Source organism: Dermacentor albipictus, chromosome 4 (genome assembly GCF_038994185.2).
Source record: "Dermacentor albipictus isolate Rhodes 1998 colony chromosome 4, USDA_Dalb.pri_finalv2, whole genome shotgun sequence".
Classification (NCBI taxonomy): Eukaryota; Metazoa; Arthropoda; class Arachnida; order Ixodida; family Ixodidae; genus Dermacentor; species Dermacentor albipictus.
In genome coordinates this window covers 39,215,064-39,235,625 of record NC_091824.1, presented here as the reverse complement: position 1 = coordinate 39,235,625, position 20,562 = coordinate 39,215,064, and the positions used below count along the sequence as shown (strand labels likewise).

At 49.2% G+C, this 20,562-nt stretch overlaps 1 protein-coding gene across 2 annotated transcripts in view; it reads right to left on the bottom strand.

Moving 5' to 3' along the window:
* LOC135911432 (sodium-dependent phosphate transport protein 2C-like) overlaps positions 1-20,562 on the bottom strand; it is a 57,540-nt gene that overhangs the window by 16,339 nt on the left and 20,639 nt on the right. For both annotated transcript variants that reach the window (XM_065443719.2, XM_070538050.1), the window contains one exon: positions 20,362-20,479. In XM_065443719.2, coding sequence (XP_065299791.1) covers positions 20,362-20,479 — 118 coding nt within the window. The remainder of the gene's footprint in view (positions 1-20,361; positions 20,480-20,562) is intronic.

The window sequence follows — 20,562 nt, the reverse complement described above, 5'->3', positions numbered from 1 at the left end:
AAGTGGGTATCTCATATAACCCATGTCGCTTTTGGATGTTGGGATTTATAGGCCTTTTACAAAGGTACAGGATAAGAATGCAAAAGCAAGCGTAAGATGATAATAATTTCGAATATCAAAAGGAGGGCTGAATTAACAATACACACCGGAAGAACATCTGTGTTGCCGCAATGTGTCCACAACGTTTTTCAAGCTGGGGCTTGTAGAGATGCAGGCCTCTTAGAGTGTCCGAGCTGAACAGCTGAAAAGCATAGGACACTCTCATCTTCTCGAAGTTGTTAGGCTCAAGATGCACTTTTGTCAGTCGGGGCATTGCCTTTAGTGTTATGTTGTTTGCATCTAGATTGAGGGCTTCCTTAAGTGGATCCAGGGATACCTATATGAAAAAATAAAAATGAAGACGAACAGGAATGAGCTATTACATCTCGTGTTGTGATGCAAATGCAAAATAAATGTTCACGTTCATATGAACCACAAGTGCCCAACACACTTTATAGCCATATTATAGACAGTCATGTCTGCGCCAGGACGCGAAACATGGTGCACCAAAGCTATAGCCATGCCTACTATTGTTTATTACGAGAATAGAACTTACTGTTCCGTCTGGTGTGTCGAAGGTTGTTTGCAGAAGCCGATTGCGAAGGTTCTTCACCAGATGAGGGAAGTCCGACAGGAAATGTAGGAAACGTTTGTTGTCCAATGGGTGGACCCTCTTTGCTACTATTTCCTTTGCTGTTGCCTTCACACCCATCACTCGCCACATCTTCCGATTCCATGGCGCAGCATCACATGTTACATAATCAACAAACAGACCTGCTTTCTCAGCGAGAACTGTGGCGTCAAGGATAATCTTTGCCACTTTCCAACTTCCAACTTTCCAACTAAAGGAACGAACATAACGACAAGCCCATGATTTGACAGCAAGTGCACCTGCTCTTTCGGTGTGTAGGGGCCCAAATCCACGAAGCCAGCAACTTTGCCAGCACTGTCAACGGAGAGGTGCTTGGATAGAGACATCTCGTCTACAATCAGCCCGCCGTGGCACCTGAAAGGATCCATTAAAGAGGTTTTCTTCTTCAGTGCTTCCAGCATGTTCTGATTGAACCCAAAACTGCCCATATAATATGACAAGTACTTTCTTATGGTACATCTGCTTGGAAGCACTAGGATATTTTGTCTGCGCATGTATTCATAAAGCCTAGGGCTTCGCATCTTCAGCAGAATGCATTCAAGCATCCACTCTTTGTCGTATGGCATGCCTCGGGTGCTTTATCTTTTTGCAGCTTGAAAGCACTGCTTTACAGCTAGCTGTTGCTTAGCGGTCAAAGATTGAATTCTGTCCTGCAGAATGCTCTCGGCGGTGGCTGCAGCAGCTTTCTTCATGCTGGCGATAATACAACTTAGTGTTTTAACTTTTGATGCAAGTCTGTTAGCTTTTTTGTTCGAAGCTCGGAGTTTGCACAAATTGCTGCGAGTAGTTTTCCTCACTCGGCATTTCAGGCGTGACTTTCTCGTCTGTAGGGTCTTGCGCAGGTACTTGCAGTGTATGCAAGGCAACCCTGTAAAAAAATAGAAAAAGAATTGGATCCTTCAAATGCCTTACAAAATGTGATACAGCAGTCTTTAATATTTCTTGTCACATGATTAAACTTACTGAAGCAGGTATGATCATATAAAAAACTTATTTGGAGTTTTACTTAAATGTATCTCCATGGAGTGCTCTGCATTTCGTGAAATAATGAACATTTCAATCTTACCTGCATCTGGTGATCTCCCTGAGCAGTTCACACTGAAGAGGGCTCCTCTTCTTGCCTGGATTTGTGCATGAATAGCTTTTGTGAGCTCACACGAAGCCACAAACGACGCTTCTGCCGCTCCGCAGCACACAGGAATTTTTGCAGCTCTTTGCAAGAGCTCTGTTGCTTCTTGCACGGTCATCAAACGACACTTATTTACGAGCTTTCCTGACACAAACACTTTACACTCGACGCTGTCCTGGCTTGAACAATCAAAAAACACGGCTCTATCAATTGCGAGCTCGTTTGAGCGGGAGTCCAGTGTGCAGGCCACGTATGACACTCCAGGAAAATTTTGAAATTCATGCGGTGCCCATGACTTCGAAGGAAGCGCAAGCTTGCGAAGATCAGCTAGGCCAACGCAGTCAGCACTAGCATCGTTTCCTTCGTGTCCCACTGCACCACGATCAACGTCGTCTGATCGAGTGGGAGATAAAGCATCCGTGCGACGACGCTTTATATTCTTTTCAGGAGTCACTATTTGTTGTCGTTTCCTCTCTGGCCTCGGTGCCGGGGTTTTCACGCTCAGGTAGCTGGGCAAGTTCGGCAAGATTGTCGGCACCGCATCGGGGGAAAGAGTAGGTGATCCTCTAGGAATTCGCACTTCAGCACCATTCACAATGTGCACATAGTCTCTTACAATGAAACGCGACTCAAAATGCAGCTCGCACACTGCACAGTCGACGTCCAGTGGTTTGTCAGACCTGTGTAAATTCCGTTGCCAAACCAGTCGCCGTTCTTCGTCAGCTGGAGCTTTGAAAAGGGACAGCTTGGGGTTATGTCCTGTTCGAGCATATCCCGTCTTGCACCCAGGCGCGTAACAGTGATTTAGCCGTCGCTTGGGAGGCATCACAGATGAACAGCAGGCCAGCAGAGATTTCTCGATAGGAAGAACTGCCAAAACCAAGCACAACAGCCATTCCCAGCAAGCAAGGCTCTTCAAGTGCGGTCGACGACAGCGCCGCCGCAACTTTCTACGCAAGCGGGGGTCCCGGTTAACAATAGAATCGGTCTCCGCTCCTTCCACTCAAAACATTCTAGTACACTCTAGCCAGGGCGTGTGCCGAAAATAGAGTGTACTAGAATGTTTTGAGTGGAAGGAGCGGAGACCGGTTCTATTGTTAACCGGGGCCCCCGCTTGCGTAGAAAGTTGCGGCGGCGCTGTCGTCGACCGCACTTGAAGAGCCTTGCTTGCTGGGAATGGCTGTTGTGCTTGGTTTTGGCAGTTCTTCCTATCGAGAAATCTCTGCTGGCCTGCTGTTCATCTGTGATGCCTCCCAAGCGACGGCTAAATCACTGTTACGCGCCTGGGTGCAAGACGGGATATGCTCGAACAGGACATAACCCCAAGCTGTCCCTTTTCAAAGCTCCAGCTGACGAAGAACGGCGACTGGTTTGGCAACGGAATTTACACAGGTCTGACAAACCACTGGACGTCGACTGTGCAGTGTGCGAGCTGCATTTTGAGTCGCGTTTCATTGTAAGAGACTATGTGCACATTGTGAATGGTGCTGAAGTGCGAATTCCTAGAGGATCACCTACTCTTTCCCCCGATGCGGTGCCGACAATCTTGCCGAACTTGCCCAGCTACCTGAGCGTGAAAACCCCGGCACCGAGGCCAGAGAGGAAACGACAACAAATAGTGACTCCTGAAAAGAATATAAAGCGTCGTCGCACGGATGCTTTATCTCCCACTCGATCAGACGACGTTGATCGTGGTGCAGTGGGACACGAAGGAAACGATGCTAGTGCTGACTGCGTTGGCCTAGCTGATCTTCGCAAGCTTGCGCTTCCTTCGAAGTCATGGGCACCGCATGAATTTCAAAATTTTCCTGGAGTGTCATACGTGGCCTGCACACTGGACTCCCGCTCAAACGAGCTCGCAATTGATAGAGCCGTGTTTTTTGATTGTTCAAGCCAGGACAGCGTCGAGTGTAAAGTGTTTGTGTCAGGAAAGCTCGTAAATAAGTGTCGTTTGATGACCGTGCAAGAAGCAACAGAGCTCTTGCAAAGAGCTGCAAAAATTCCTGTGTGCTGCGGAGCGGCAGAAGCGTCGTTTGTGGCTTCGTGTGAGCTCACAAAAGCTATTCATGCACAAATCCAGGCAAGAAGAGGAGCCCTCTTCAGTGTGAACTGCTCAGGGAGATCACCAGATGCAGGTAAGATTGAAATGTTCATTATTTCACGAAATGCAGAGCACTCCATGGAGATACATTTAAGTAAAACTCCAAATAAGTTTTTTATATGATCATACCTGCTTCAGTAAGTTTAATCATGTGACAAGAAATATTAAAGACTGCTGTATCACATTTTGTAAGGCATTTGAAGGATCCAATTCTTTTTCTATTTTTTTACAGGGTTGCCTTGCATACACTGCAAGTACCTGCGCAAGACCCTACAGACGAGAAAGTCACGCCTGAAATGCCGAGTGAGGAAAACTACTCGCAGCAATTTGTGCAAACTCCGAGCTTCGAACAAAAAAGCTAACAGACTTGCATCAAAAGTTAAAACACTAAGTTGTATTATCGCCAGCATGAAGAAAGCTGCTGCAGCCACCGCCGAGAGCATTCTGCAGGACAGAATTCAATCTTTGACCGCTAAGCAACAGCTAGCTGTAAAGCAGTGCTTTCAAGCTGCAAAAAGATAAAGCACCCGAGGCATGCCATACGACAAAGAGTGGATGCTTGAATGCATTCTGCTGAAGATGCGAAGCCCTAGGCTTTATGAATACATGCGCAGACAAAATATCCTAGTGCTTCCAAGCAGATGTACCATAAGAAAGTACTTGTCATATTATATGGGCAGTTTTGGGTTCAATCAGAACATGCTGGAAGCACTGAAGAAGAAAACATCTTTAATGGATCCTTTCAGGTGCCACGGCGGGCTGATTGTAGACGAGATGTCTCTATCCAAGCACCTCTCCGTTGACAGTGCTGGCAAAGTTGCTGGCTTCGTGGATTTGGGCCCCTACACACCGAAAGAGCAGGTGCACTTGCTGTCAAATCATGGGCTTGTCGTTATGTTCGTTCCTTTAGTTGGAAAGTTGGAAGTTGGAAAGTGGCAAAGATTATCCTTGACGCCACAGTTCTCGCTGAGAAAGCAGGTCTGTTTGTTGATTATGTAACATGTGATGCTGCACCATGGAATCGGAAGATGTGGCGAGTGATGGGTGTGAAGGCAACAGCAAAGGAAATAGTAGCAAAGAGGGTCCACCCATTGGACAACAAACGTTTCCTACATTTCCTGTCGGACTTCCCTCATCTGGTGAAGAACCTTCGCAATCGGCTTCTGCAAACAACCTTCGACACACCAGACGGAACAGTAAGTTCTATTCTCGTAATAAACAATAGTAGGCATGGCTATAGCTTTGGTGCACCATGTTTCGCGTCCTGGCGCAGACATGACTGTCTATAATATGGCTATAAAGTGTGTTGGGCACTTGTGGTTCATATGAACGTGAACATTTATTTTGCATTTGCATCACAACACGAGATGTAATAGCTCATTCCTGTTCGTCTTCATTTTTATTTTTTCATATAGGTATCCCTGGATCCACTTAAGGAAGCCCTCAATCTAGATGCAAACAACATAACACTAAAGGCAATGCCCCGACTGACAAAAGTGCATCTTGAGCCTAACAACTTCGAGAAGATGAGAGTGTCCTATGCTTTTCAGCTGTTCAGCTCGGACACTCTAAGAGGCCTGCATCTCTACAAGCCCCAGCTTGAAAAACGTTGTGGACACATTGCGGCAACACAGATGTTCTTCCGGTGTGTATTGTTAATTCAGCCCTCCTTTTGATATTCGAAATTATTATCATCTTACGCTTGCTTTTGCATTCTTATCCTGTACCTTTGTAAAAGGCCTATAAATCCCAACATCCGAAAGCGACATGGGTTATATGAGATACCCACTTAGGGATGTTTAAAGGGCATTCATGTTGTACAGCACATGGGCTATTTTGCATTTCACGTTTTCTTCGAATTGCAGCTACTGTGGCTATAATTCAATATAGTATTTTCATTTCTTTTTGCAGTACTTAGATGTTCTTGGCATTTTCTTTATCTGCAATGTCACACCCTTTTCATGATTGATACCGTCAATTCAGCAACCTTAAAACCAATTATGTTTACTTTTCTACAGGAGGATGGAGTCCCTGATCATCACAATGACGTCACGTTTCCCATCTGAAGCTTTGAAGCCTGAGTCGCCTGCAGTGCAGGAGCTTGTTAATTTCCTGGACTTCTTGAATAAGTGGGAAGCTCATGCAAAGAAGGGGAAGTTCCTGAGTGGATCAACAGCTGAAGGACTGAGAGTCACTCTTACAAGTACCTTGGAGCTGTTGAAGTATGCAAATTCAGAGCTTGGCTTTTCATATGTGATGACATCACGCCTGAGCCAAGACAAGCTCGAGAGCACATTCGGTATAGTAAGGCAGTCGTCAGGCTGTAATGCCCACCCAAGCCCACATCAATTCCTAATAACCATCAACTGCCTCAATTATTACAATCTGGCAAAGAGCGTCGCTGGGTCAAATGTGCCTGAGGTTATGGTTAGCTCGCTTCTATCAGTCAAGGAACAAGCGGCAGGTTCTCACAAGCAGCAGAAACTTATTGATATGCTGATCAACATGGGTAATCTTGATGAAGCTGAAAGAGCTCTTTACAATAAAGAAGCTATGACTGAACATTCTTATAACAATCAGAGGAGTGACTCAAGGCTTACGTACTATATTGCAGGGTATGTTGCAAGAAAGTGTATCTTGAAAACAAAATGTCGTGTGTGCATGGATCAGCTTCTGTTACCAGCTTGCGATGGCAAAAATTTGAATGCTGCCACATTTACAAAAGCATGCGATTTTGATGGCTTGCTCTACCCCGCATTGAGCCTCTTCAAGTTTATCAGTCAGCTTGAGGACGTTTTCACAGGATGTTTTAGCTCTGGAGAACTGCATCATGACAGCATCATGGATGTGCTTGCTCTTCTGAACAAGACAGGCATGGGCCGTATTGGATGCGATCAGCGCTTCAAGGAGCTCACCTCAAGTTTGACTGGGTTTTATCTTGTGACCAGAATGCATTTTTTTTGTCAAAGGCCTCAACAAGTCTCGTGACTTCGCCCGAAGGAAAGCACAGCAGCATTTAAAGTTGAGCCGTGTGTAGAAAATTGAGATGCAATATTTTGTTGAGGACTGAGTGGGGCACAGTATATGCGAATAAAATTAGTTGTGTCATGCATATTCATGTATATTTTTTTAAGCGGGGGGGGGGCGGCTACTGCTGCCTGAAGACTGGGCTGTTGTGCACAAAGTTTGCCTGACCTATTGGCGCTTCTCTCAAGTTCGCGGAAAGTTGGTATTAGATACATGAAGTAGAACTGCACTTTTACTAGGTACAGCCTTTGACAAGAGCTCAGAGGTCACGGGGTTTGCTTCAAGGCCGTGTAGTGGGGCTCCTGTAGCAATTTTGGGCGTTCAGCCCATTGGAGGTAGCGGGACCAAAAATCTTACCTTCAGGAGATATGGAACGCTGGAAATGCATTACGAGCTAGGTGGTGCGGCTCGGAAGCGAACCCCGTCGGCTCGAAATTTTTACAAAGGCTCTACTTGCACTGATGCTGCAAGTAAGTCCACTAGCTCGCCCTTCTAAAGAACTGCGTGCGCTAAAAGACAACGAAAGCGTTACATGTGACCGAGGCACGCTCCTCGCCGAACCCTGTCCCATTCCCCGTCGTTGGTGTGTGCGATGGCATTAAGGCAACAACATTGCAGTCACTGCATGCCGCAAGGCTGTTACGTAATTCCGTGTCGCAGCGTCCTGCAAACTAAACAAGATCGCGGATGTACACGGGGAGGGAGCTCCTGCGTAAATTTCCAGGCATTTCACCTACAGCTACGCATTGTTTTGGAGTTCTTTATGGGGTGGGTGAGGTCACAGAGAATTTGCATAATTCATTTTTCTAAAGAGGAACGATGCATTAATCTGAACATCACGCGGGCATTACGCAGCGACTTCCGTACGCTGCAGCAGACGGCAGGCTGCATTAATCTGAACATCACGCGGGCATTACGCAGCGACTTCCGTACGCTGCAGCAGACGGCAGGCTGGCCGCGAAGACGCATTCAAGTGCGGTTGACTGCAGCGCCACCGCCAACTTCCACGCTCACCGGCCCTCTCCGCGGCGGCCGGTCGCGCCACTCAAAACATTCTAGTACACTCTACCGAAAAGGACAGACTGAGGCGGATCCCGGCTAATGTCAGTTTTTAGCGAAATTTTTATATGAGGTGGGAAAATTTCTCCGTAGAAAGGAATCAACCTTCGTTTTACAAAGCTTAGCACGGATTTTTTTTTTAAAATCTTATTTCACTAAAGGTGGAAAGCAGGTCTAATGACTGTCGGTTATTACAAATTCAAAGGCCTATTACTATAACATTAAGGCATTGTGCCCCACCGCAATATTTTTTATAAATCTACGCCACCAGTACTATTGGCGCATGGGAAGCTTAAACTATGCCACAAGCAGTATGTTTTCTTTTTTTAATTGCCAAACATTGGTTTCTGAGCAACTGTCTCTGATTGGACCCGAAATCATGGTTCTTTCTTGGCCATTTTAGCTTAGGCAATGAAAGTGAAAAATATTTGACAAATCTTCAAAAGATTTCTCGCAAGTTAAAAAAAGTATGCGACTAGTCCACGCACTTATTTCGTTATAAAATTTGAAAAAGCCAAAATTGTAAAAATAAGAAACAAGATTTTAGAGAGCTCTAAAAAATAATCATAACCGATTTATTTGAAAATTTATGGAATACTTACCAAGGACTTTTAAATCTAGTACTGCAAACAGATTTTCCAATATTTTAAGTGGGTAAATTGAACCTGTTTTAGGATTCATCTATGGTCATCCCAACGATGTTCTAAAAAAGTAAAATAAAAATCACACATGTATTCAATTTCGATCTCAATCTTTTTGCTGTCGGCAAGAATAGCGACTCAGATTGTGTCTTTTTTGCCTATGTTTAGCCACGAAAAGATTTGAGATTGAGTTTTCAGGACCTCCTGGATCCGTATTCCTACTAAGGTACCTTAAGGTAGCAATTTGAACATTCCCCATTCTTGCAGCCGATTTTTCTCTGTTGTCTGTGTTGTCCCCGAACCTTACGTAATCACATTGAGAATATTTGAGTCATTAACGCGATAGCTTCAAACTAATGTCAGGCTACTGTCACGAAAAGAAAAATAGGTTGACGAAAAGTAAAGCATCAGCAGATTACAACTGCAAATTAAAGTGAGTGGTGACCGCTGCATGGAAGAGGAAAGCAAGGAAAGAACATGAAATATCGCTTTCTCTAGCGCAGCACTCGCCCTCCTACGGAACAACTGCAGGAATCGAGGACGGTAGCACTCTCACCTTCATATTGTTACCACGGGAAAAGAGAACAAGGTCGTCGACGGAGAAGACGACGAAGTGGCAACAGTCTCTCGGGATTCGCGGCTGCGGTTTATATATATACGCCGTGTAAATAAACCGTGTAAATAGTTTTATATCCTGGACATTTTGGTGGACGTTTGCGGGGTACGCGTCTTCGCCATGGAGCTCCGCAGCGGACGTCTCACCCAGCCTGGGACCATGCTTCCAGTGGAAGGCACCGCATCTGCAGCTGCAATGCCGACGACGCATACCCCGTACGTTGTTCTACCTCAGCCGCAAGACCCCGGTAAGTTCACCGGCCTCGATCGTGTCGACGTAGAAGAATAGTTGAAGATGTATGAGCGCGTCAGCAAGGTGAGCAGGTGGGATCCGACCATAATGCTGGCCAATGTCGTGTTCTACCTCGACGGAACACCGCGAACGTGGTTTTGCACGCACGAAGAAGAGCTAACCAGTTGGGACTTGTTCAAAGAAAAGCTGTCCGACGTTTTTGGTAATCCGACCGGTCGACAACTACCTGCCAAGCAACAACTTGCCACGCGTGCCCAAACTGCTACCGAGTCGTATGTCTCCTACATTCAGGACGTCCTAGCCCTCTGTCATAACATCGACACGACCATGCCAGAGGCGGACAAGGTTGGACAAATTATCAAAGGCATCGCAGACGATGCATTCAACCTTCTGGTCTTCAGAAACGTATCGACTGTCGACGCCATCGGGAAGGGATGCCGCTGTTTCGAGAAGACGAAGAGCCCCCGCATATACAATCAGTTTACATGGCTTCCAAATACTGCAGCAACCTCTTCCTGTACTGATCCCACCGACCGATCTCGCTCGCCACCATTAAGCGAAAGCGTGGCCCGAATTGTACGCCGCTAACTCGAAGCAGCGTTTCCTGCCTCGCCTCAACAGATGTCTAGGAACAACACTGCCCAGACGACATCGCTGATCCAGTCCGTGGTTCGCAAGGAAATCGCAAATATGGGTCTGCTCCTTGAGTCGCCCTGACACCGCCCTGCTCCTATGCCTCGGTCCTATCGCAGTCAACCTCACAGTGTCCGTTATCCATACGCTACCCGGAATCCCTCGGACTGGCTCACACCTGACGACAGGCCGATCTGTTTCCGCTGCGGCCGAATCTGTCATGTTTCCCATCACTGCCGGAGCCGTTGGCCATGCCCTCCTCGAAACACCTTCCGGAATTCATGTTCGCCTCGAAGTTCCTCACCCCATCGCTTCTAAGGCGCTTCCGACTCCACTACCTCGACTCGCCGCTATGCTCGCTCGCCCTCGCCTCAACGTCGCCAGCCATGTCCACCCCAGCTTCACCGCTCGCCGTCACCGACCTACCCAGGACCGTCCCAGCAGGAAAGCAAGACAATGTGGCACCTCGTGGTGGTGCTGCATCGTCGGATTCGCTGCTGCATTGTCGGATTCGCCACAAAATTCTCCTTTGACGCTGTTTCGTAGAGATAACCTTCTTGACGTCCAAGTTGATGGCACACCCGTCACAGCCCTCATAGATACCGGACCACACACATTTATTATGACCAGCCGCCTACGCCACCATTTAAAGAAAATTGTTACGCCTGCCGTTACTCGGTTCGTACGAATCGCCGATGGTAGCACGGTGACCACGGTTGGAATATGTACGGCACGTGTGAGCGATTCCGGCCGCCATTCTGTCGTCCTTTTCACTGTGCTTGACCAATGCCCCCATGACCTCATCCTAGGCTTACCTCGCCGCCCATTCAGCGCCCATCGATTATTCCTCAAGTACTGTGCGTCCTGACCTACCTCTACTGGACGTTCCTCCGACACCGCACGAAATTCGCCTAAGACCGACTGAGTTTGTTCACTTTCCACCACATGTCTTGACATACATCGAAATGTCGCCTTCTACACCAGTTCCCGATGGTGATTACATCTCCGCTTACATAACTGTCATCGTTCTCACCCATAGCGCGCATACAATACTGAGGGTCACAGACAATCGCACGACAATCGCTCCCTGTGGTGAATTTCGGGCTCGCTAAGCAAATTCTGCCTAAAGATATCGCCCTGGCTACACACTGCTTTAGAAGTTAGTTGCATTGAGACTTTTGCCATCGACGCTTCCTGTGAGCCTTTCGGGTCTGCCAAATGTACTGCGACCGACATTAATGATTGCCCCGAATCCCACTACTGAGGAGACTGAACAGCTGTGCAGTCTATTGCTTTCCTACAAGAATATATTCGACCTGAACAACCAACCCTTAGGCCAGACGTCACTTGTCAAACATCATATACACACAGGCGATAATCCACCCATCCATCGGTAACCCTGCCGAATTTCCGCGTCGCAGCGTTGAGTCGTCAAAACGGAAGTAGACTAGATGCTATCAAAATACATCACTGAGCCTTCGTCAACTTCCTGGGTTTCCCCTGTCGTGCTGGTCAAAAAGGAGGTCGGCTCATGGAGATTCTGCATTGATTACTGCCACATCAACCGCATCACTAAGAAGGACGTTTGCCCACTACTTCGTATGGATGACGCCCTCGATTGCCTATACGGGGCACAGTATTTTTCGTCCATCGACCTAGGGTCTCGATATTGGCTAATCGCTGTCGATCGTGAGAAGACCGCCTTTATAACGCCTGACGGTCTTTACCATTTCAAAGTTATGCCTTTTGGGCTATGCAACGCTCCGGCTACCTTTGAGCCGGAGCGTTGATGGACTCATTGCTCCGAGGATTCAAGTGGTTGACTTGTCTCTGCTAACCAGATGATGTTATTGTGTTCTCGCCCTCATTTAGCACACACATTGAGCGCCTTTCAGCTGTACTTGCCGCTTTTCGCAAGGCCGGTCTACAGCTCAACTCCAAAAAAATATAACTTCGGCCACCGTGAGACTACTGTTCTTGGACATGTCGTCAATGCGGCTGGCATCCGACCGGACCCAGAGAAAATTTGCGCCGTGAAAGAGTTCCCTGTTCCATAGTCCGCAAAAGATGTTCGAAGTTTCGTGGGCCTTTGCTGTTACTTCCGCCTGTTTGTTAAAAATTGTACCACCATAGCACGCCCTTTGACAGATCTCAAGAAAAATGTGCCCTTTTCATGGGGATCCTCTCAGGCCACCGGCTTTTCTCGCCTTACCACCGTGCTCACCACCCCACCGATTCTAGGGCGCTTCGCTACTTCAGCCCCTACAGAGGTGTGCACCGATACCAGTGGCCACGGAATCGGTGCACAAGTTCTTGGCACAAGTTCAACGCGGCCATGAACGTGTCATCGCGTGCGCTAGCCGTCTTTTGTCACCTGCAGAGCGTAACTACTCTATTACCAAGCGCGAATGTTTGGCCGTTGTATGGGCAGTGGCGAAATTCCGTCCCTATATATAAGGCAGGCCCTTTTCCATTGTAACGGACCACCACGCTCTCTGTTGGCTTTCGTCCTTAAAAGGTCCCACAGGGAGGCTTGGGCGATGGGCTTTGTGGCTACAAGGGTATTCCTATTCGGTGGTGTATACGTCTGGTCACCTACACGAGGAAGCCGACTGCTTGACCCGTTACCCTGTACACACGCCCGCCAAGGCCGGCATGGACGCTTCCGCAAGTGTTCTTTCCACTTTGCAGCTTTTGGACATGCCCAACGAGCAACGCCACGAAGCTACCTTGAGGACCCTCATTGCCCGAATCGAATCTGCTCGTACTTATCCAACGTTACGGTGGTTCGTTCTCAACCACGGGGTATTGTACCGACGCAGTTTTCATTCCACCTGAGCCATTCTTTCACGTGGGTTTAGATGTCCTTGGCCCTTTCCCCGAGTCCAGCTCCGGCAACAGGTGGATCGCTGTCGCTACTGATTACGCGACGCGCTATGCCATCACTCGAGCACTTCCCATGAGCTGCGCAATCGACGTCGCAGATTTCCTGCTCCGGGATATCATTTTAGTACATGGCACCCCGCAACAGCTCTTTACTGACCGCGGCCGCACTTTCCTCCGACGCACAAACTAGCTACCTTCTATCATCCCTGGACCAACGGCCTCACTGAGCGACTTAATCGGACCATTACTGACATGTTATCGAAATACGTTTCGCCCGACCACAAGGACTGGGATGTGGCGCTCCCTTATGTCACGTTCGCCTATAATTCATCACGCCATGATACTGCTGGGTATTGCCCCTTTTATTTACTCTTCGGTCGTGACCCTGTATTACCATTGGACACTTCACTCCCTTTGACATAGGATTCGAGGACCGAGTATGCCCTCGACGCAATCACCCACGCTGACCATGCACGTCAGCTTTCCCGTACTTGTCTGTTGGCATCGCAGGAATCTCAACGGCACGCTTACAATCGCCGCCATCGTGACACCTATTTTTCACCAGGCTCTCTCGTGCTACTTTGGTCCGCTTGCCGCCGAGTGGGGCTCTCCGAGAAACTCCTTCCGTGCTACAAAGGCCCTTACCGTGTTCTACGTCAAATGACCAACGTCACTTACGAGATAATCCCCGAGACCTCCGTCATGCCACCCGGTTCCGCATCACCTGACCTCGTACACGTCTCCCGGCTTAAGCCTTGCTATGCCCTTACCGACGGCCCCGTCTCGGTGCTTTTTTTCTGCCAGGGGTCGTGTTACGGTGGGAAAAGAGAACAAGGTTGTTGACGGTGAAGACGACGAAGTGGCAACAGTCTCTCGGGATTCTCGGCTGCTGTTGATATACGCCTTGTAAATACACCGTGTATATAGTTTTATACCCGTGACAATATATCGCACAACTGTACATCCTAGATCTTGTACGAGCACCAGCGAATACGCTTCACACGGAATAAAGAAAGACGACGTTTTTTGTGAAGCAGCCTAACGATGGAGAATATTAACAAGTTCACGTGTGACACGAGTCTAAAGAGCGGCTGTTTTGCTATTGCGGAAACGTTAGTTTACGCATAAATAGCGCGCAGTCTAGACGACTACAACAGGAGGAAATACACAAGCTCCCTGCACTCGTCTTATTATTTAAATGAATTATTTGTGTCTAAATTCTGGTGTTTTGCGTGCCAATACCACAACACGATTACGAGGCCGAGCAGTACCAGGGAACTCTGTATTACTTTCGACTACCGAAGGTTCTTTAACATGCACCTAAATCTAACTACACGATCGTTTCTGTTGTTTTCTCTTCTTTTTTTTACATTCTGCGCGCCCCCACTGGAATGCGGCCGCCGCCGTCTGTAATGAATCCGCGACTTCGAGAGCTGAGCCGCGCGACGTTGTATCCACTGAGGTACCACGGTGTGTATTTTCATCACCTAGCACTTTGATCATCGCTACACTGCCGAATCATCACAATCGCTTTTTCTTTTTTTTTAATGCGAGGATAAATGCCTCAGGGCATACAAGGGTATGGGATGGGGGTGATCAAGGATGATTAAATGAATGAAAATAGATTTGCTGACCTAATGAAGTCCAAGAGGGATCGATAATGCGGTCCCTGCGTCCAAGCAGTGTAATGGCTCAGATTATGCGGCGAGAGTCCCGCTGCTGCGAGGTGCCGGAGCCTCGTCGGTTTCAGAGCAGGGCAAACCCACAGCAGGTGGTGGATGTCGGCTTCAACGTTTGGCGACTTGCAGAGTGGGCACTCAGGACGAGGATATAGCGGGCGAAAGTGCGGCCACTTCCTAGTCACGGCAGGAGTGAGGGCAACCCCGACCCGGATCCTCCGAAGCGCAAACTCTTCTGCACGGGTAAGACCGCGGGGAAGGTTTACCGCACACGGAGGTATGAGAGCACGTGTGCGGCGCCGGAGGTGCTCCTTTCTTGTAAAAAGGAGGGTGGCATCATCTAGGTGAAAGAGTTGAGGCGGTGACGATGGAGAGGTCGTTAGACGGGTCGCAGAATCCGCACGGCTTTGGAAGCTTAGAAGGTCGCGTGGGATCCACTCGACAGATATTGACTGCGGGATGCGTGCCGCCAGAAGATGGATCTGTTGGCATATGTCAGGGCTGCGACTGACGCGTCGCAGAAGCCGCGTCGCCTGGAGAGCATCAGTGCGGATGACGATGCGGGCCGTGGGGACCAAGGGAAAGGCGGCCACAGAGCACAACGCTTCTCGGACAGCAAGGAGCTCAGCACAAAAGGAGGAAGGAGGTTCTTGGACTTGAAACCGGGTCGTCTTATTAAGGGCAGGTGCGCATGGGCAATAAATTGCAGTGGTTGTTTCACAGCCCTTAATGCTTGCATCAACGTAAAGGACGATGGAGCCAAGCGGCAGGTGGGCATCTTGATCTACAATTCGGTCACGAAGCGATGCCGCCGCGTGAGTTGATGTCGGGCGATGTATATCAGTTGGCTTGTTGTCACTCAGCTGTACAAAACTCCAGGGAGGAAGAACTGGCGATGGCGGTGGTAGAAGCGAGTTCGAGAAAGCGTAAGCCCTGAGAGCACTCGTTGCGTGTGAAAGGCTGGCCTTAAGCCTGCGAGCATCACGCCGCTGCTGCACCAGCTCATCTAGTGTGTTGAGCTGCGCATTTTCTTGGAGAGCCACGATCGGGGTGATGCGGGGAAGGCAAGTGATGACCCTCATTGCCTCGCGATTAACAGCCTCAAGGCGATCCCATTGTGCCCTCGTCAAATGCTGGAATTGGGCTTGATAAATAAGGCGTGGTTGCACTACCGCCTTTACCAATTGTCGCGCAACATATGAGCTGGCGCCGCCCATTTTAGGAGCAATGCGCCTAATCAGACCCAACGTTTGAATTGCCTGCTTTTTAGCGCTGGAGAGCCAAGCAGTTCCGGTTCCCGACTCGTGTACCGTCAGACCCAGAATTTTTATAGTTGAACATTGTTGAAGAGGGGTTCCGGATAGATGAAGACGAATGGGTGTTGCAGAGAGTTTACGCCGGCCCCAGCGATTGGCGACTGACATGTAAGCAAATTTGCCGACGGAAAGCCTAAGGCCGACCGAAGAAGCGTAAGTCGCTGTGATATCTAAAGCTGATTGAAGCACAGCGGCTTGAGTCAGCAGGTCGTGATGAGTGCTCCATACCGTGATGTCATCAGCGTACAACAAGAACTTTATGTCGGGTACATCGTGTAAGCGCCATGCAAACGGGATGAAAGCAATATTGAATAATGTGGGTGATAATACAGATCCCTGGGGTACGCCACGAAGAGGGACAAATGAGCCGACGGCGTCACCACTGAGGCGAATTGCAAAATGTCGGTCTTCAAGGAAAGATTTGACAAAATTCCGTACTCTGGGGGGAAAATGCAGCATGTCAATTGAAGCCAAGATGGCAGCATGACTGATGTTATCATACGCCTTTTCGACGTCCATAGCGAGGACAGTACGGACACTGTGGCTACGAGTTGACAATAAAACCGAGGATGCCAAGACAGCCAGCCCATCTTCAGTACCTATGGATGGACGGAAGCCAATTTGAGCAGGGTGGTAGAAACCGCGGTGCTCTAGCCACCACGACATTCGTGTGGCAAGCATTTTCTCAGCAAGCTTGCACAACGTTGACGTTAGGGAAATGGGTCGGAAGTTGCCAAGGTCAGTCGGCGGCTTGCTTGGTTTCGGAATCGGGATCACAATAGCTGACTTCCAGCCTGGAGGGACACCGCCATCTAGCCATACCTTGTTAATGGTGTCGAGGAGTTGAGGCAGCACAGCGGAGCTCAGGTTCTTGTAGGCCTCATAAGTAATAGAGTCTGAACCTGGTGCTGTCTTGCGACTGGTACCATCTATCGCTGCAAGCAACTCAGGCATGGTGAAAGAGCTTGCAATCCCCTCGGAGTCTGCCGTAGATGGTAACCTGTCGATATGTGTCGGAATGCCTGGCAAGGAAGCACCATTGGCTGTTTGAGGCAACACGTCGTACTGCGGGAAGAACCTCCGGGCTGCTTCTCTGGCGAAATCATCCGGCGACAAGCCAGCAGCGAAGCAGGCTGTGGCTGCCGCGTCTGGACGGCTACCACAGTGTTCCATGGCGCGGAAGGTTCGCCAGAGAGAAGCATTCGATGTCTTGGACGAAAACCGTTCACACCACGTATGCCAGTGCCTCCGCGAGAGGTCGCGTTCATATCTGCGGGCTTTAGCAGTAAGGAAATTCAGTCTTGTACGTGCTTGTGCAGAAGTGGGGTCTCGGGATGCTGCCAGCTCAGCTTGTCTGCGAGCAGCCCACAAGTTGAGCAGGCCGATATCCGGTGCCGGTCGATTGACGTCTACCCAGCTGATGGTTGTGGCTTCATTGAACGCGCTTTGTATGCGGTCAACAAGTAGTGATGACGAGTCCACAGAGGTGTCTTGGAGAACGGCGCGAAATTTGTCCCAATTGACCACAGAACACTTGCGGCGCAATCGGCGGGCCTGCGACTGATGAAGGCCGATGATGATAGGGTGGTGGTCACTACCCCAGCAGTCGGGCTCCAGGCGCCAAGTAGGAGTGCCGGGACCCGACCACCACGTAAGATCCGGTGCGTATGTTGTACGTCGAGCTTGAGGCACAGCTCGCTTTGCTGAATCGGGATGGTTCAGTAGTACAAACAACGCATCCGCGAAGGCGTCCCGCACACGCCTACCTCGAGGGCTAGAAGTAGGGTACCCCCAATCTGGGTGAGGGGCGTTGAAATCACCACCAACTAAAATAGGACACGCTGGGTATTGGCGACGGACATTCACTAACCAGCCCAGATTAATTCTTGAAGCAGAGCCACCGGCTGGTCTTATGTAGTATGACACTACCACAACAGTTGTCTTGGGTAACTTCACAGCTACTGCCACTACCTCCTGATATGAGTTACACCAGTTTTCAAGAGAAAGGCAGACCTGAGGATAGCGCGTATCAACATACACTGCCGCCTTTCCTGGAGGGGCAGCTGTGTGCACGCGACGGTCACTGATCGAAGGAGACACGTATCCACTGAAGCCCGGAATGGCAGGCAAGGCGTTGGTCTCCTGTAGTAACAGGGCCCACACCTGCAGCTTGTTCATACGTAGACGGGATTTAAGCTCCCCCACTTTCGTGGAGAGCCCTCTACAGTTCCACTGAAGCACGCCACAAACACCTGTGCCCGCCATTTTGATTACGAGTCCAGGCGTTGCAAAATCACAGATGTCAGGTTGGATAACTGGCTGACCATGAACCGCAAAAGGGATGTTGTAGAGTTATCCGGCAACGGAGCTGGAGATCTGGTAGACTCTGCGACCGATACAGCAGGGCGTGACAGAGACGATGATGCAGCGGAATCGATACTTGTATTGGTGTGAGAATCCACGGAACGTCGCCGACGCGCAAGTAGCTCACGGTGCTGTCGGAGCTTGGATATCTCCGCTAAAAGGCGGGCAATTTGATTGTCAACTGCTGCCATATCATCACGCGGATGTTCCGGCCCGCTCTGCTTCTGTATAACCAGCAGACGACGGCGGTCTCTGCGAACTTTGTCACTGTAAGTCTGTTGGGAATGGGGTGCAGGCGGGTTGGGCTCGGAAAGCTCTGGCCAGTCGTCGTCATCCCACTGGAGCGCCGCAAACCTGTTTGATGTCGGCACTGGTTGTGTTGCAGCATGCTGAGGCCATTGCTTAGGGATCCCGCGACGAACCTTCTGAGTGGCCTTTTGCTTTGTGGGACAAGTTGGAGAAGTGATCTCGTGGTCGTCGGTCTTGCAGAGTCCACATCGATAGGACACTGCGCCAGCTAATACAGCTTCATCTGGCGCTGTAAATGGACAGGATTGGCGCATGTGGCACGGTCGGAAACAGTTGTAACAATAGACGACACTGGGTTTATATGGCCGAGGTCGTAGAATGCAGCCATAGTAGTACAGGTGGGCTGGAGGAGTCCAGCCCACAATCGCAATTTCATTGCATAATTGACCGCTAGTTTATAATGTACTGATATAACCACTGATTTACTAATGTATGGCAGTGGGACGCCTTACAGCCCATTCTCAGCACGAAGTTCCAGGTACGTCGCGGAATCTCACAGACATATCTCGCCTTTGCAGGGCCCAGTAAGGCAGACTATGCCATCTCTGGCATCGCTGGTACAGAGACTGCCCCTCCACCCTGCTATCTTTCAATAAGGTTTATCACCACCATCACCACCGGAAACTACCCGTTGGTATCCAAAGGCGCGCACTTCAGGAAAACCAGACGGTAATAGCTTAATGATTTATGACAACGAAATCATACGAGATGACGTGGTGCCGGTAACGTTCTAGAAGCATTAAAAAACATTAGGGGGTTTTACGTTCCAAAAACCACGATCTGATTATGAGGCACTCCATAGCAGGGACACTCCTGAATAATTTGGAGCACCTGGGATTCTTTAACGTGCACCTAAGTCCAAGTACACGGAGGTTTTCGCATTTCGTCACCATCGAAATGCGGCCGCCGTGGCCGGCATTCGGTCCCACGACCTCGTGCTTAGCAGCCCAACACCACAATCACTAAGCAACCACGGCGGGTACGACTAGAAACTTGGAAAGTTCTCTACAGTATACGGGAGTAATGACGAACATGTTCCGGTGTGTATGGTCCCATTGTAGCAAACATCCGCGAGACTACGGAACCGGCGCGACTTCTATGCTTGCAGTACTGTAGTGAAATTATCGAGGTGGAGGACGTTGGAAATCACTTTGCAGCGCGTGAAGGAACAGGAGAGTGGATGCTGCTGCGTTGGGCTAGCGACTTGGACCACGATGCTCGCCATGTTTGAAAGGTCTGACGCTGTTCGCCAATAAAGACTGCGGAAGGACTTTCACTGCAGGTTAATTAAATGTTTCTATACAGTGCCCCTTTTAAGATGGCGGCTGCTCGGCGAAGACGGTAAAGTAGCTGTCTGTATCGATATTTAGAGCACACCCTTATTCAAGCACCACTTTTCCGGCCAACCCTATTTCGTTAACAGGTAGAGGTCGAAGGTTCGATACCGGTAGTGGAGGCCATATTCAATGGAGGCGAAATGCAAAAAAAAAAAACGCTCATGTACCTACCTATATGTGCACGTTATAGAAACCCTGGTGGTCAAAATCAATCCGGATTCGCACGCTGCGGCACGCCTTATAATCAGATCCTGGTTCTGACGCGCGAACCCTCATTTTTTTTTTTCTGGATTCAGTCAATAGTAATAACTGCGCACTCACAGGGTCTCACACAGCGGCTCCCGTTGAAGGCGCAGCAGGTGCGGACGGTGTTGATGACGATGCCACTGCCGTCGTTGCGCTCGGCGGTCATCCTTTGCGGAGGCCTCGCTTCTTCCAGCTGCGAAGTACGAACATTCGTGTTGCGTCTCGATGGTCTAAAAAGAAAGCGGAGATGACTGGTGCGTATAATAAGGCGATCGC